General features: G+C 36.6%; 1 protein-coding gene across 5 annotated transcripts in view; it reads right to left on the bottom strand.

The window, feature by feature from the left end:
- The window catches only part of PLD5 (phospholipase D family member 5), a 187,062-nt gene that overhangs the window by 60,777 nt on the left and 107,373 nt on the right, over positions 1 to 18,912 (bottom strand). For all 5 annotated transcript variants that reach the window (XM_064648684.1, XM_064648687.1, XM_064648685.1 and 2 more), the window contains 2 exons: positions 16,267 to 16,435; positions 8,273 to 8,387 (listed from right to left, as the gene is read on the bottom strand). In XM_064648684.1, coding sequence (XP_064504754.1) covers positions 8,273 to 8,387; positions 16,267 to 16,435 — 284 coding nt within the window. The remainder of the gene's footprint in view (positions 1 to 8,272; positions 8,388 to 16,266; positions 16,436 to 18,912) is intronic.

Genomic DNA, 18,912 nt, shown 5'->3' with positions numbered 1-18,912 from the left:
AGTACACATTATCAATTGGAAGGTACTGTCCTTGGGTACACAGCTATTCCTCTCAGCAAAGGCATTAATTTCTAAATCTACAGACACAGATGCAGTACAGCTCAGAATTAGAATTTATTGCTTGTATATCTGGCTCTAATAGACACAGAATTTTTGGCTTAAGTAAACTTTTTTCCCTCTCCCTCTTTGTAAAAAAAAAACAGTGCAACCCAAGGGCCTGGCTGCCTTCAAAATTTAAATCATAGTGAGGATTGTTTTGGTTTGTTTTTTTCGCTCTATTGGCTGTGGATGTGACAGCCTCATACTGCTAATTCTCTCATGCAAGGCAGGCCATGCCTAAATCTTTTTAAAGTTAGTGTACTTCAGACTCATAAGACAAAATAAGCTGTTTCACACTGTGATCAATTATGCTGTTCAATACGGAGATATTTGTGTGCCCAGTGGAAATTTTATTCCCAGATTAGGCATCTAGTTTCCTGTAGAACCTACATTAATAACTGGATTATCACCAGCTTTTTTTTTTTTCTGAGCTGAAAGACATCCAAACTAGGCAGAAGAGAATGCCAATGGAAGGTATGTTGTTTACCCCTGCCCCTCATTTGGAATTGCACAGAAGGATCGATTCTTCAATGAAGTTACAAAATCCGGTCCTGTAATCAGAACCTTAAAATAATTCTTTCACGAATAAGGGCAAGACACTTCTTTCAAAATAGATATGGTGGAAGTAGAAGGAGCAGAAGACTAGTGACTGGAAGACAGGTTTCTTCCATCCCAAAAGAATGTGTGACTACTACAGCCATCTTTAAATGCAGACAGAGGTTAAAAGATTTTCTGCAAACTATTAGAACTCAAACAGGAAGGACCAAGGGGGCACCATTACAGAATACCCTCTGCTCTTCCCAAACCCTTGTGATCGCAAACTCAGTTTTAAGACGTTTAAGATGTTCAATGCTATCCTAAACCATTTGCTTTCTCTCAGGTGCCTGGTAAGGTAGACAGTTCTTCTAGTTGGCAATTTAGAAACCTTCAAACGGGGTAGGATTTTCAACATCATCTTCTGCAGCTCAGGCAGATGTTCAATGTCAAAGACATTTGATATATGTCTAAAGACTCCTCACCTGTTCTCTTCAGCCATGTTTCACAAGGTTGGATGTGGCTTACCTTTCATCATAGGATCTAGCTCCCCAACTTAAACAAGTAAGAAACATTGCATATAAGTTCTTATGAGAGTTAGGCATAAAACCAGTGCTGAACATTTCCTTGCTATCAAGGTGTTAGTGGGTGCATGCACACTTTGCAACATAAAATAAGGTAAGACAGCTCAGGTGCCTAAACAGAAAGGTGTTTCTCCAAAAGAAAAACCTAGCAGGAGTTTCTGCATATTAGTGTTGCCTAGATGTTAGGTAGCTACCTGAATGCTTGAATCTCTGATACAAAGCTGGTACCTACTTCTTTCCTTTAAGATGGGATGCAACTAGTTTTGGAAATTCAGCTCAGTAATTCTCATTATGCAGAACTCTGACAAAGTTACTATGCATTCTAAGAGGTAAAGAACATAATGAGATCTTCCATCTTGGAATTGGCTTTAAGATTGCTTGTCACAGGCTTAAAGTTGTTGAGAAAATATCAGGAAACACCCTTCAGCAGCAACTAATAAAAACTAAATCAAATCATGCATCTGCTCTGTTATGGGTACCCAAGAATATAAAATAATAATAAAAAAGGAACAAGGCCTGATTCATAATAAATCAAAACATAAAAGTAAATTTAAAATCAGATGCCAAAAGCCTTGCCAGTGCAATTTTCACAGGCTGATATTCATACACATCTCATATTTTCGAGTGTGACTCAGGCAGAGTTCTAGAAAAATGTCAACACTTAAAATCTGAAAGGAATGGAAGAGATTTCTCCCCCTCTGTTCACATCCACCTTTAGCTCTATGAAACTCAGATCCAAATTACTTGATTCTTTTAGGAGGACTCAGTCTGTAGGTATCCCCCTTACTTGTTTCTGAAAAACCATAGGGGAAAAATAGTCTATTTTTGGTGCTGTTGCAGGATCTTATCCCATCTTCAATACTCTTCCCTCTCACAGTCTTGGAGAGTCCAGCCTAGGAAAGTGATGAAGAAAGCAATGGAGCTACAACTCCACTCAATGGCTTATATAAAACCAACAACTGAACTTCCTCTGCCAAGGGCACTCTTTATGCTCCAATGGAACATGCATCAGATAATATTATTTTTATGGTACATTGTGCAGAAACTGGCCATCTGGACAGGCAGAAATCTCTTCAAGATCCAGCTTCAGGATTTTAGTTTGCCATTATGGGAATGGAGTGTATTTTCTCTTTAGTCTTTGCAGTGTTTTTACATTGATTCTCAACATTATCTTCTCATGAAGAGGAATTAAAGGTTTAATAAGAATCATGGAAAAACCTAAGTTAGATCACCTGGCCCTCAGAAGATCATCTGGGCCAGTATTTTGTGGAAAAGGGAGTCTATATGAGATTATCCAGCACCCTGTCTAGTCACATATTGGAAATCTCCAGTGACGAGGACTCTACCTGAGGATGGTTGTACCAGTGAGTGATTGTTCTTAATGTAAAAAAAAATTCTTTTTTTTCTTATGTTGAGAGAAATGTCCTCAAGCACAAAAGTTTATGTTCTCCTTCCAAATCATTATGGAACTATTAAATCCAGCTTTGAAACCAATCTAGACCTTTCCCAAGCACCAGAGCTACAAGGCTACTCTTCACAGCGGCTTGTCCACTTTCTTCTTAAAACTGCCAGTGACAGCTCTTTTCTAATATGTTTACAGTCCACTTTAATTTTCATTAATACTGAAACCAAGTATTCCGGGCTGAATGTAAATCAATGCCCTCATGGTTTGCCCTACTAACGCTTTCACAAAAACACAAGTTGTCCAAAATCCAAACATTTTTTTAGTCCCAACTTAAACTCAACATGAAATGCCCTCTCTTACTCCTATAGCTTTATCTTTTCCAGAGAAAATGGCAGTTTCTCCCAAACGGGCAACTCCAGATTCCTAGGGTTTGCAGTACACAAAGGCTCTAGGTTAAAAAAAGTGCTCAACTCACAGCTTGTTTCATAAGGAGAAACTGCTCTGATGTTCCCAGGTGATCTCCATCTTTCTATGGCATAACAAATCCTTTTCAGTTCTTCTATAATATGTTAAAAATGACATAATTTCCTGTTCCCCTACAGGTAGACAGGGAAAGGGAACATGATTTTGGGCAGAGGTAAAAACTTGTCCCACAAGCATCACACCTCTAAAACTATACAGCACCTTAAGTATGCCAACAGAAGCAGACAGAATATGGACATAAATAATCTGATATATAAATCATATTCACTATTGCTGTCCATTGTGCTATACCTACATTAAAAAAATACAGGAAAATACAGGAAACCCCAAAACTTCCAGCAGTTCTTTGGCATTATGTGAACTCTGAGCTTTCTGGTGCCATGGCAGATTAAACCTACCTCAACCAGGTTCCAGTGATCCTACCTCCCTTGTCAACCCTGGCTACGTTTCCTATATCTGTGTTGTCCCCAGCCTTTATGCCTGTGAGAATATATGCTGAGTAATGCAGAAATGTAACACAAATGACAATTAAGCTAGCCAAAAAAAGAAAACAGTCTGTAGCCAAGTCAGCCACCTGACTTGTCTTACCACATGGTCACGGGTGCAAAGAAGAAGGCAGGGACAACATACAACGGGGAGAGCAAAGAGGAGGCTGGGATTGTGCAGCTGCCCAGATATAACCCGATTTGTCATGAGATGGTATCTGTTAGGGTTTGTAATCTAAAGCGCACAACTAAATGCAGAAAAAGTTGCTAGAGCTCCACTTTCTATTCATTTATTTGTCACCCTGCAATATTATAACTTTTCAGTTTCTCTGTTTTGGTTGTATCTGATTAAGAGAGAGTGTAATCTTGGGCAAATGTGCACAAACTGCTCAGTGAATAACAGCTGCACATCTGATCTAGTTATTTGATCCTCCCCTATGACAATAATAAAGTTTCATTGAAAACATTCAATAGCTATTGAGTTAAATGATTTTTTTTCTTTAAATCACGTTCTGACATGGACAGACTCCTCTTTTGATATCTACTTCAGCCAGCACTGACAAAACAAAAAACATTCCTTGCAAATATATCAAAATGCTTCTTGAAAAGAGAATATTGGGGAAAAAAGAAATTAGAAAAGGAAGGAAGCAATGCAAATTGAAGAAGGAAGATCTATTGGTATGTCTTAAAATGTATGAACACTGTCAGCTAAAATAAGATCGTAATTAGTAAGGGATTTAGATTCTGTATATGTAAGAAACGATACAACAACCTGCTAATTGGAGACGATACTATTCAAATGTTACTGAGGAACAAAGAGTGGTACATAATTATGTGTAAGGAGGGGGAGTGTTACAAGAAATGTTTCAATCTAGTAGACTGAGCTACAGCTGAGAAAAGGCTAAAACAATAACCTTGAAAACAAGCATTAATAATCTACTGTCACAGCACAAAGAGGATAAAGAAGAACGTTTGTTTACACAATGAGCCAAATTTTGCCTACAGACAGACTTACCTTTCACAAGAGACTCATATACATATATACATAGTATTCATATACATATGTCCTATAAAAATAACATCATAGTTTATAGTCTGTTTAGTAATTGTGACAACATGAGCTGGGAGAACTTACATTGTTATATACTTTTTCTTTTTTATTGTTACTACAGAAAACAAATGCTCAGGTCTGGCTTCTGGTGCCTGTGCTGCCATTAATTATCACTGGTTGTCCCCAAGAGACAGAAACAGCAAGCAACCTCACATAACAGTGATGTTGTAAAAAGAAATTCATTAATACTGTATTTGCAGGGCACGCAGATACCACAGTGAGAAGCAGCATGGAAAAGCCTATGAGGAAATTAATCATTTTGCATTCAGTGCAGGATCTGGCAGATATGCAATGAAGAAAGCCTGGAGACATACATTAAATATGAAGATAAAAAAAGATTCTAGCCATTACCAGCAGAAATAATATCCTCTGAATGAGCATCAACTGCATTAGACATTAAATGTTTGATGTATTCTCATTCAACACAAGGGAAAAACCTCTGATTAATATGGTAAGGCTGTAACAAGTACCATCCAGGTATTCTATGCAAAATATAGAATCTGATAATGTAATTAAAGTTCTATCATAAATGCAAGTTTTAGGACTAGTATTTCCTCATTTCCACATGCTTAACTTTGCAACTAAATAACATTCCCACAGTTCGCAATTATTAAAAAATGTACATTATCTCAGTACTCCAAGGCTCCTGTCACTACAGCTCTAGGTGTGGTATGTGTTAGCACAGTAAATCAATCCATGTTTCACACTGCAGTTGCTGGACTTCTGTAATCAAGCTCCCCTGCTTTACAGCCAGTTCAAGTGAGTCAGAATAGCACAGACAGGACAAAAAAAGGCATCAGAGTAATGACAAACCTGGAGGTTCACGCTAGCTCAGATGTCTGTACTAACATTGCAAATGCAAATTACTAATTTTGTTTTACTCTACATCAGTTCAGTTCTGTTCTCCCATAACATAACTTATGCTTTATCTTAACCCATCAGCTCAAATCAGAAGTCAGGTTTCAACCTTCTGCTTTGTTAATCAGTAAGGAGAGAGTTAATCAGCTGGAGAGGAAGGATATGTGGGGAAGAGTCTTCCAACCCTTGGGTTGGAAAAGGTTTATCAAAACTGCTTTCTACAGTACTTCAGAAACAGGGAGAAGAGGCAAAGGGGCTCCAGGCATGCCTGTCTAGAAAAATGAAAGATGTGCTAGAATAATTTGCCTGGCAGAAGTAGTCTCAACATCCATGCTGAAATGCAGCAGTACAGTTGCCTATCCTTGTATCCTTCTGGTTCCTTGTCCGAAAAAACCAACACTGCATGAGACGATGTGAATGCCCAAGTATAGTTCTTCAAGCGACCCCAAATAAACCCATGCCACTTTGTTGAGGCCACCTAAGTCAGAAAGGACATGATACTCGAAGATGCAGCATGAGATAGGTAATCAGTGGCTGAGGAACCGCAGCATCCTTTTACAGTTCCTGATCAGTATCTTAACGTGTACCTCCTGGGGCTGACAGCCACATTATCCCTCGTCCTGACCCTAGGAACCAAGTCTCTACCACATGAGGACATAGCTCAGGGGTTCTGATCAACCAGTCTGCTGAAAATAAAGGCAAGGCTCTTCCACCCTCTCTGTGCAATAGCAACTCTTTCTCGTATTTAGCAGGACAGCCCACTACTTGGAGACAGTTCAACTCCTGCACACAATCTGCCTTGGAAAGAAAAGCTGAGCCCCTGCCCATCTAGCAAGGTGAAGGCAGACAGGAATGCATGGCATTTCCAGAGCTCCACTGGCTATATATGTGCTTTCTGTCCATACTACTGCCCATGGCTCAGGTGCCAAGCATATTTGCTGCTTAGGATCAATCAGCTTAGTTTAATAAGCTGATGAACCACAGAGCAGTGCTTGGACTCTCCTCTGCCTAATTCTGACAAGTGTGGTTTTGAGCCTGTTCAGACAAATACATTTTGGTTCTCCATCTTGAGGTGCTTCACAGCTTGGCTGAACTATTGATATATTTACTGCTTTCTTTACTGACAAATCTGACAGTTGCAGGAAAAAAAAGTTATCTTCATGAATAAGTTCAAGGATCAAGGATCAGTTATGACTGATTTCTGAGGATGCAGGTGGCCGTCACCTCACAAGCAAAGAGAATAATAATTTTAGTAGATAGATCTTCCAGGATAGCATTGCAAAGCTTGATGACAATTTTTTTTTTTTTAAGCTACCACTTAGCTTCTATTTTACATGAGCAGGACATACCATGAACTGTTCATACAAGGTCTGCTCATTTCAACATAAAATTAAGACAACTAAATCTGATAGAATTTGAAACTAACTTACTCCTTTTAAGGAATACAGAGCCAAATAAAGATTTATCTGGCTTTCATGGAGATAAAAACCAAACAAGAAACCTAAAGACTTGCAACAGAGCTGGCAATCACCACGTCATAATCAAGACATTCTAATAAAAATATCAGAATTTGTAGAAATAAGCAAACCAAAACATGGAATGAGAAAATAAAATCATAGTGAGAAAATCAAGCAGTTATAATATTGATTTTTGAAAAAGGTCATTAGTACACAATGATATCTACAATTCCAGGGTTCAAAGATGATGACAGCAAAACTCACAAAATTACTATATAAAAGCAACTTTCTCTGATTCTTTGTAGCTCAAAGCACAAGTATATTGATAATTTCATTTGAATATTGTAAAATTTCCTGTCATAGAGGAGGTTACAAGGAATTTAAACAAATATGGATTGATATTTTTTGGAAGAGGGTGTTCTTTATTCTTTACCATAAACATAAATGTTACATTAGGGTGCCACTACACATAGCAACTCCTTCACTTAGTCTATTTTTTTAGAGTTCCCTTTGTGATCCATATAGTTATCTGTGTCAAAAATGATCACCATCAAAATATATAGGTTCTTTTTGCCCTTTGAAAAGTGTATCCAAGCCTTAAAATCATGCTTTTATCGGATTATATAGATAACTAACATATTCAGAAGAAATGTGTATGAGATTGCTAAAAGTCCTAAGTGAGTCCAATTTCTTTCAGCATTTCTTAAATTCTCTTTACTATTTTCCCACACAGTTGTACATAAAACAAGTTTATTCATGTAGCGCCAGTGTGCAATCCCTCTTTCAATAGGGATTTTTGAGCCTTAAAAGTAATGGTTAGGAAAGCAGATACCAAAGAAACACACATAGGACAGAAAATCTTGTCAGCTGGCTAAATCTGATCAATGATCTATTTTCCAGTGCTTCAGAATCATCAATACCATACACATGTTGCTTTTTTAATTAATTTTGATATTCCTCAAAGGAGGAAACTACCTTGTCCCACAAGGTATTACAGCAGTCTCTCAGGTTACATTGCCTACCATTAAAAATGGCTATAGTGAATTTAAACATCCTTTTAATTGCTTGCAAACTGCAAACTTCAACTACAGTAACAGAGCTTCAGACAGCTATGAACCAGAGAAAGCTGAAGGATTACAGGGTAATACTGCAATACCAATAGGATACATTTAATAGATCATTTGAGTCTGCATTTTAAGTAAAAGCAACATTCTCTGGCAGTCAATGGCATAACAACATAAAGACCTTGGTCTTACCCTTTGTTTTCAAGTCGTTTAACACCTTTGATTCCATGGGCAGTATATCACTCACTAGCTTTATCTCAATATTTCGGGATGCCAGTTCAAGCAACTTTTCAAAAAGACGCTGCCCCTGGGAAGAACATTAACGGAAAGCAGAAGTTGTAAGACACAGAATTGTTCAAACTGCATATCAACAAATTAAAGAGGCATGTAAAAATAAAAGAATTATATACAACAGCTGAGTAAATATGTTCTTAGATATGACTAAATCTACCCTAAAGGTTAGCAACTTAAATACTTTTGCTTGGAGAAATACTGTTCTGAAGGTCAAACTGGTTTCTTCCTTTTCCCAGACTGCGCAACATTATTCATGACAGGTGCTAGGCAGAGGGAAGTGTCCAAGTTTTTTTTATGCTGCATAAGCACATTTTGACATTAACTTTCTTCTAACACATCACATTCTGTTGACTTAGGACAAAAAGTTAAAGGAAAATAGTTTATTACGCTTATTCTATATTGAGTGATACTTTTGTAAGTGATTCTAACCATAGTACATAACATTTTCAAGTGGTTGCATGCTCTACTTTAGATGAGTTATACCAGGAAGGAAAGCAATAGTCTATGGGTATTTTATATGCTTTTCCTTTTTACATTGCTATAAAACTTTACTATTTAAGTCCTATTTCTAACACAGAAAAAAAAGTGAATCTCATACTGAGCTAGATATATGTCAAAACAGCAATCAAGACATTTGTTTCACACGAAAAGTAAAATTTTAAACTGTCATATTTTTTCATATCCAAGAAACAAAGAACAAGTAGAACTTCTGATAGTACAGTAAATGCTTAATTTTGAGAATCAATATTTTAAATTAAATAAAAAAGTTTAGCTGCAAACATCTAACTAGATAACATAAAAAATAAACTCTCTAGTGTATCACTACTGTGCCGTTACTGCAGCCACAGCCAGATCTCATTTCCTTGCTGCCATTCTAGCTTACTACAGAAGACACTACTTTCAATTAGCAGTTCAATACACAAAGACTTTTGGGTTTATGCATCTGACAAAGTGCTTGCCCTGCCTTTAGATTCACTTTAGATTCAATCTAATGCTGGCCTGAATGTAAAGCAAAAACAAAAAAAGCAACAGTCATATATCAACTTCCAAACAAACAGGTAGAAGACAAAGCTCTTGACAGAACCTATTTAACAAAATGACCAAACCAAAGCAGTTTGGGATGATACAATATGACATAGTATGGACCAATAAAACCCCAGACAAAAGCCCTCTCCACACACTTAAAAAACATAAGCAGCAGATAGTGGAAAGCCATCCTTTGGCTTGTCATTGCCTGCACAGATTAATACTGTGAACCTTGATGGGCCTTCAGCATTACGCAGACTCAGAAAGCAGTGTTTCCCCTGTCTACAGTACAGACCTATTTTTTAATATTCACATATTTTTAATGTATGTGGCAAAATAAGAATACCCATCCTCCTAAAAAAGAGCTTTCTCAAAATTACCAAGCAGCCAGAGGCTGCAATGGAAACAGAACCACTGTTAATGTTTTACTTCTGTAACATATACCTGCTTGCTCACCCACATCCATAGTAGAGCTCCCCGCTCATCCCAAAGATCACAAGAACTTTGCAGTTAACAGAATGCTGTCATAATGAAAGCATTAGAGAATAGCTAACAGATCAGGAAAACAAAAACACTATTTGCATGAAGTTCCAAATGTTTTAGATTCAGCATTACTTAAGGTGATTAGGTAGTTCAAAATGTAAGAAATGACACCCATGATTTTAACTCACCCACCAAAAAGGTGTTACTGAGTTGCTGAGCAATTCAAGTGGCTTTCCCTCACATACCTCATGAAGCTAAAAGAATCCTTAATTCTCACACCACTGATTGTGTTGGGTCTTTTTAAAAAGAAGGACAGATGTTAATAGAAAATGTAAGAATTAATGAGATAATAGTGTGGAGGAGATGGATGATGCACATAGAGTTATGCAGCAGCTCTAGCATGATTCTGGGGGAGCAGAGGTGCACTGACCAGTATTTCTGGGTGCTCTGCTCCCTCCAAGAGTGTTTCTCCTGCCATTGCTGCTGTCTGGCACTGCTAGACTCTAACAAAAACCAGAAACAGCAATCACTGCCCTCTTCTCTGCCGAATTCCCAATCCATGCCCCATCTTCCAGAACGAGAGCCTCCCGGCATGGCAGAGCTCAGCCAGCCTTTGGACACACATATGGGTCCCCTGACTGGAGAAACCAGCAGTTTTGATTTTCACTAGCTATATCTTTGCAAAAGTTAGCTGGGAAAATTAAGGACTAAAAGGCCTGCATTATGGAAATTAATTAATATATATATATAGATAGAAACAGCTACTCAGAAAGGTACTCTGTGTTTATTCAATTTACTAAGTAGAAAGATAAAGACTATTTTTGTTTAGGTTATCTGTCAAAACTGATTTTGTCTAGAAGCATGGTAGAAAGCTCTAGCATATAAAAAAAACATCGAAATGCATTCATAAATTTGAGGGAAAGTGGTTAGCATTATCAATACAAATTAACTAATTACCTGTTCTGCTGAAAAAATGTTTAGAAAGTTTATGTCTCAAGCTGATAAAATTAATTCAGGAGATAATTCTTACTGTTTTTTCCCTATGGTAATTATTTTTGGACATTATTGCCCCTTCTACCTGCATGAGAATATATTTACATATGATTTACAGAAGATTTGATAAACAAGCCTCTCTTGGATAAACAAGTATCTTCCCGGCACCTTCTCCTGAGTTTTACTTGATCTTAGTATGCCCTGATGTGACCAACATAGCTGTCTCTTGCAGGCCATGATACCTGCTGAAGAGCCCATTCTATGGGTGAATATATCACTTGGAGTGCAGCCCTGCATTCCAATGAAGCCATTTGCTCTGCAAATACATCTATTTCCCCATCAGGGACTCTACAAGCTATTACTTTATATAATTCTTTTTTCCCCTCCAATTATGTTCATAAAGAATAAAACCTCAAAACTGATTAAAGTATCTCTAAGTAGTGATGGTTAAGACTAGGAGTGCACACACTACAAATATTTGTGTTTATATAGGTACACAAAAAACCACCACCCAGTGACAGAATTGGAAAGAATTCCCTCTGTCTCATCTCTCACTGCATCATCTCTCAGCAGGCATTCATTTCCCCACCAAGGTTTAATCTAGACACTCTAAATTATGAAAAATTCACAACTTGCTTTTAAAAATCTATATGCACTATGGTTCTTCATTGCTGAAGAATCTGGTCTTTGTCCCTATTAATATTAATTTGAAACTCAGTTTCTGTACTTTCTGACATGTTTACTTGCAATGTTACTGTTTTTTCTTATGAAAAGGAAAAAAGAAGAGATGGAAAGTTTAAAGAGTTTTGTCACTGCTGTCAGCACATTTGAAATGCTTCTGTTGAATACAAACCCTCATGTTGTCATTCAGACCACATTCCCTTTGCGAGACAATACCAGGCTGCTGCACAACTACATGACAATAATCAGAATAATTTCTATATACCCAGCTTGTGAGGACTGAGAAATAGTAGCAGCCAACTGCTATGAAACTGGCATGCTACTTAACAGTACATCTGCATTTTAACAAACATTACCACCAGGAATCTGCTTACCCTGATAAAATATTCTCATACACTTTTCACTGGGCTGTTTCAAAAAACCTACCAAAAATGACAAAATAGGATGTAAAATGCATTTATAACATGAACAAACTGATATTCACAAGGTAGCTGTAAATTACTATACATCTCAAACATCAATCCCAACTGTACCTGCCACAGCAAACTCTTTTCTCTTAAAAAAAGAGGAAGTTGTCATTACCAAAAGGCCCCGAAATTGCCCCCAAAGCAATTTATTGGCAGTCTTCAGACAGGTTGATTCAAGCCTGGTTGATTTCCCTTGCCTGCTGTTGTCTCTATCAGCATGCACTCCTTATTAGAAATAAAATGGGGAGATACAAATGTGAAAATGCTGTATTTAATGAAGCACTCTATAACTGAATTATTGTGCTCTTCAGTAACTTGTATTCCTACAGTTTACACAATGTCCACCTTTTTCTTTCCGTAGAAATAAACCTGCTTATTTCATAGACTTTTCTTCTCAGTTTTTTCTCTATAGTTCTACTAATATTTTTAAGAAGTTTTCCCATAATCAAGCCTCTGGGTATATTTAAAAACATCACTAAAAATCATAGCATGCTGGTAGAAACTAATAGAGCAAAAAAATCAAGAAATCCTAACTTTACATGCTTCTGTTTAATACAGAACAGAGAAAATTAAATGCTCTCCTCAAATTCTTCTAGTGAAACAGATAATGCAAAAGGAGGGAAAATGCTTTCACTTTAAAACCTCTTCTTTTTGAATTTATTTTCTATGCCTCAGTCTGTACCAGCTGCACGAGGGAAATGCCACCACCTGAAGAGGAGAGATGTTTATGTAAAGATGAGCTTATAGAAAAGAAAATACACTGCAGTCTCTATAGCACATGGTAGCAAATTTCTGCTGGTAGCTGCTAGGTTTGGAGGTGTGCCCTTCTTTGTATTATTTGTATTTTTTTAATAATTGTCAAGGAAGAGAACTTAAGCTCTTGCACTAACATTTGTTTTACCAAACAAATCACTTAAGATCCTTGGCCAGTGCACATGTGAGTGACACATGACTTGTCATCAGAGATTCATTACAAAGCTGCACAGCTGGCTTACATGAGACAGAGTATTAGATGGAGTGGGGGACTTCTCCCATCAAACCATTTGGGAGATGCACAGCAGGTAGGTAAATAAAGTTAGAAAAATCTACTTTTTATGTGATAATTGTAAAACTCAGACGCAGATCTACTCTTCGATCATTTCATGTTCATCCAAATAGCCATCTAGAAAGAACTCTTTGATACTCATGGCAGTACCAATAAGCCACAGTGGCAATAATTTTTATTTATGAAAAATAAACCAGAGTTTGTGAAGGACTTGCTGGAAATCTAAAAGGTCATTCTAAATTAAAGTTTCTAAACATGAGATGAGCCAGAGGAAACGAACTGTGAAAATCATGAAACTGGCATGATCTTGCATTCACCTCTCTCTTTTCACTGCAAATGAATTAAAAGCTACCCTCAAAAAATTGTTTCCATTATCCTCTAATACCTTTAAACATCAGATTGCCACGGGAGGACTCACACATTCACATTCCACAAAAACCTCAATGCTTCTACATGACAACTACCCTGTAATCTTGAAAACACAGATATGACAACACAAAGTTGCCAAAATATGTAATTTTCTTTTGAATGAGAAAGGGAAGTGTAGAAAGCCTACTCACTATTTTGCCAAACAAATATTTTTTTACTTGACCGCTTAAGCTGTAGAAGCATAGAAATACGGTACCATCATGTGTCTGTTTTTAGGGAATCCAATTTAGCAAGACTCATGATCTCAGATGGCTGAGCACGGTGTTGTGACCTGGACAGCTCAATCAGCAATGAAAGTTTATTTAGATTTATAGCAACGAAATATGGACAGGCAAGACTCAAGGACACTGGGTAACATACCCATAAACAAAAATGAAGAAAAATAGAGCAGGAAATTCTGCAATTTCATATATGCAGATGTATATATATATACATATGTACAATATACATTTAGACAAGATGGACAACATGTATACGTAAGTATAATATGTGTATTGAGCATATGTATGTATGTGTGTATATAAAGTTGCAGAATTTCCTGCTCTATTTTTCTTCAATATGTATACTGGACATATATACGTATGTATTTGTCTGCACAAAGTTATATAGAGAATGTAGTTAAACCTTGTAACTAATTGAGAAAAACAATCTAGCCTACTCTGCTTTTCTCCTTCAAAAATCCACGTCTGTTCAAGGGCTCTTGTGGAGAACTTTGCTTTGCAATAAGCCTTGAATATTCATAAAATGGAAATTGCTAGTTATAGAGCAGGGCGTGGGTCCATATGGAAAATGGTTATGTCCTTAGTTTCTAAAAAACGAGAATAATTAAAAGAACTAAAACTTAGTAACTAAGCACTGTACAATACTCTTACCTTTCACAATTCTTCTGCTATTTTGGGGCAAATTTTCCCAAAATCAAATTCCAAAGACTTGAGGGAAGGGAGAAAGCTTGTATCGTTACATCTGCTTTCTCCCTTCCCTTTCACAGACTAAGCTTTGTGTACATTCTCTGGGGCAGTGATTTGCTAAGAAACACTGCCTCTTGGCAATTTTTTAGCAATCAGACCAGCCAATAACAATATAGTGTTTTAGCATGAATAGACAAGCTTGACAGAAAAATCTATCAGCTGTTCAGCCCCCACTGCTGAGGAGACGACTGGAATATTAATTGCCCTTAAACAGAAGTAATTACTCACTTTTGTAAGACTACTAGCAGACAGAAATAGATAACTAGAATAGAATATTATGAAAAATGTTCAATTTTTCTGGCTTTAACTGTGTATTTGAGGATGAAAGAACAAATCCACTTCTTATATGTCTCTTCTTTCTTTCCCTGCTGGATAATATCTTCCAATTTTTACTTTGCATGCGAATGTGGAACAGTGAATGGATTTGATACTTAACTGTTGAAATCCCAACGTCTAGTTTCCTATTTTTTGTCCTTTGTTTGGGGTTTGTTAGGCTCTGCTGTTTTGAAGCAAATGATATGTTGAATTTTTTTTCAGACAAAACACTTTTAAAAGATTCATGCACATATCAATTCATACACACCCTAGAAACATCTGAGGCACTGTCTCTTTGAATACATCTGCTTGAATGACAGTACATGGGTTTGAAGTTACTTAGGCAATAAATTTAAATAAAGTTCAGCTGCATAATTACATTGTGAAAAAGTCAATACTTTGATATTCCATAATTTATTCACAAACCATATTCCAACATTTATAAGCATTCTAAAAGGAAGGGTTTGAATTAAATTTTCTATTCGTCTGCTCACCTTAGATTTTCACTAATTTAAATGGACACGCAGCAAATTTATTCTGAAGAAAAGCTAATGTATGCTGTGCAACTAAGCTACAGGCTCTTCCAAAAGAAGTAGAATTTAGTTGCTCAAAATACCAGGCTTTGCCTATTACCTACCAAAAGGCATTTTTTTACTGCACAGCATCAACAGAACTAGAGAGGAAAGCCAAGAGCTTGTGACATAGCATAATAGAGTTGATTAATTACAGTTACCTGGCTGTCATTTTAACCCCATTTCATGTCAGCTGAGCTGCTTCTTTCAGCTAAGAATCTATTTAGTGGAAAAGAAGAGATATTCTCACAGCCTATCAATTCTTTGATATCTTACTTTCACACGTGATACTAAATGGAAACCTGCCCTAACCGCATTTCTAAGAGGATTGCTCTTAAGAATAAAGTTTTTGTTGGCACAGCATCATTGTAATTGCATGTCTGTCTTATTCACTGTGATTTATGATTTTTCCTATTGTTCTTTATTGCAGGAATCTTGAACACCAGTCTTTCCCAAGATTAATTTTGAAAAGCTATGAATCATCTGATACTATATTTTTCTTTATAAGTGTAATTCTATCCATCTACTTGGCTGCAGAATTAATCCACATGCTTGCTCTTTTATTTCATCAGTTGCATCAAGTAGAAAATAACTGTATAGATTTATGAATATTCCTAAATTATGGATGTGCTAATATAGGTACAATTTGGCAGCTTTCTTAAGATTACACAATTACATCCTTTCCGAAGATGGAAGTCATATGAGTATGTGTTGAATGTTATCTAATCCAGGCATACCACCACTCTCAGAAAACTATTGTATTGGCAGGAAAATCCCCATAAGAAAATGAATTTTTAGACTACCCAAACAAAATAGGTCTGCTACAGGGAAGGGTCGTAGTTCTATAAAATTAATAGTGTAACAACAAGAACAGACTGCTAAAGTCCCACTCTTTTGTTAGGCTAGAACATACCTGGCATGCTGATGGATGACTGTGATTGAGGTCCCACTGGGAAGATACTATGTCAACAGACTTTTCAGCCATATTAAGCAAATTCATCCAGCCTTGGAAAAGAGACAAATGGGATGGTGCACTGTCTGAATAGTTGATCCCTTCAGGAATATTTTCCACAAGAGCAACCCTGAGAATAGATAAGGAAAAAATAACCACTTAACAAAAGCACTTTTCTTTATTAAAAAATTCCAGATTTTAAAGAATGTCGGGTTTTGGGCCTGTGGTTCAACATCTGCTTCGAGAAGCTTTCAGCAGTGTGCCACCCACAACTCGCTCTGAAGTTGCTGACTGTCATACTCCACACTTCCCAAAACAATAAAGTGCAGGTACTGGTAATGCAGCAAAACCAATTAAGCTTTTGAAGCTCTGCAAAATTAGCTTAAACATAGAAAAGCTTACTTCTTTCAACACAGTAAGTGGGAATCAGTCCTTAAAGCGAGGATGGGAAGAATAAAACAATCTTTTCTTGTTTTGCCCTCTCATCTCTGCATTTAGTTTCTTCTCTCTAAGGATGTGGCAAGATGTAAACTCCCTGGAATTCTCTTAGGTTTGCTTTTCTAGCTGACATTTTATTACATTGTAGTCTTGTACATATGAACTTTTCCCTTCCAGTTGATCTAAGCTACCTAATTTTTCTGCTTTTACCTGTGTAAGGCTCTAACTGTGATCCAGTGGTTAAAAAAGAAGAATTATGCCCTTCTAATTTCCTGTTTTTTCTGAAAGGCTCTTTGATCTAACTGCCTATAGTACTCAAAACATTTGTAAAAGAGACTACTACATTTATATGGATACAAACACATCCAAGAAGTGAAACAAACATTGAAGTAAAATGACAGTTCAAAATATGCTCCTCTGCTTCAGGGAAATGATGTGTGTCATTCAGCATAGTGCTCCACTGCTAGATTTCCTTAAATTGCAGCAGGTAAAGCTTCTCTCTACACTCAGTGGAGGAATTTGGAAATAAAATGCAATTCAAACAAGTTCCCCAATTCTGTCTTTAGGTAAACATACTGAATTTTCAGCTTATCCAAACAGCACTTCTATAAGTGTCCCCAACATCTGCCACTTTTACTGTGAATCATACAAAACAGATGTAAGAAAGCTGAGTAGGAACTTGGAGAATACTCCTCTTCATTGTTTCCAAGTACATCAAGCATTTCCACACTGTTTTTGTACTTGTTAATAGCTTTAATTATTAACTCCAGTAATAGGAATATAATTTGTAAACTTTAAGTAAATCATTATTGAAAAATTCTAGTGTAAAAGAGAATTGTACATGTTTTGACTCTTAGAAAAACAGATTAGTGCAGTATATTCCATTAATTCAGTGGACCCTAAAGGGTTTACATGGGAACTTTTACAACTATTTCAGATTATCAAGCATGTTTGTAAAGTGAACCCATGAAAAGACTGAAAATTAGTACTCTTAAACAATGTAAAGAAAACCCAGCAAGAATTGTGATAAAGTAAACCTGTGGTCATTATAGTACTCAATCTCCTGGCCAGGCAAAAAATTCCCCATCAAACTAGAACAGGCACAGCTCTTCCTTCCATTAAACATTCAAGTATGTTCTCTTATTCCCTAAAATCTGTCAAACAACATACCTATCACTAAGCTGCAATTACCAGTGATGCTCTCCACAACTGACTATGAACACTTTATTCTACTTTTTAACATTAAACTTCTCTATGTTATAGTAATGGAGATGTAACACCAGCAAATAAACCGCAAAACGTTAAAAACACAATTTGATTTTTTTACTGTCTTTAGAGTATATTTTATTCTAAAACATACTACCTACATTATTTACAAACTTTTTGAAATAACTAGTGCTCTAAAAATTTAGTGCCTTATTAACCCATTAAAAAATAAACTATTTTACTCTAACACTCAAGGTTTTTAGCTTATTTCTGCTGCATATAATCCTGTTACAGAACATAATAAAATTTTTGTTAGATCCCTTGAGAGCCTGGTTAATTCTTTTTCAATAGTTAACATTACTAATCATATTGCAGCTCTCAGCACGTCCAATGTTTCCAGAAGAATTTTATGGAGAGTTGTAGGATGGCCACCTTCAAACAGCAAGAAATTGAAGCTCAGAAGATCAAGTGATCTCTACAAGGACATAAAAACACCCTCGATAATCCATGGGAAAGATGAGACACGAATCCATATCTTTCTGACATCTTCCATCCCCTACCCAATCATGTGTAGATACAGGAAAGAGTTATTCTGAATATTCTTCAAAGACATTCTTCATATCAAATGATTATACAAAAATAAAATAATCTGTCAAATGTAGTTCTGGCTTAGCTAAAATTTAAAAGTGTACATCACTCCCTTGACATAAGTTCTGACCAAATTTCTCAACATTAGAATATTGTCTGACATGGCACAGTATTTTCCGGTGGAACTTATGCAAATGAATACACTGGAGCCCACAAAATAACTGATAGGACTGAACCTGTCACAGTCATTTCCAGTGGCTTTTAGTAGTGTTTCCTATGGGCAGTTTGCTACTGAACTGGTGTCTCAGTGGAAAGCATTAGCTTAACTTCCATTTTTCCTATCTCTATCTTTGGTAGGTTGAAAGCTGCCAAAAA

This window comes from Pseudopipra pipra, chromosome 3, assembly GCF_036250125.1.
Source record: "Pseudopipra pipra isolate bDixPip1 chromosome 3, bDixPip1.hap1, whole genome shotgun sequence".
NCBI lineage: Eukaryota > Metazoa > Chordata > Aves > Passeriformes > Pipridae > Pseudopipra > Pseudopipra pipra.
Note: the sequence above shows the minus strand (reverse complement) of the source record. Positions and strands in the feature narration are given on the sequence as shown.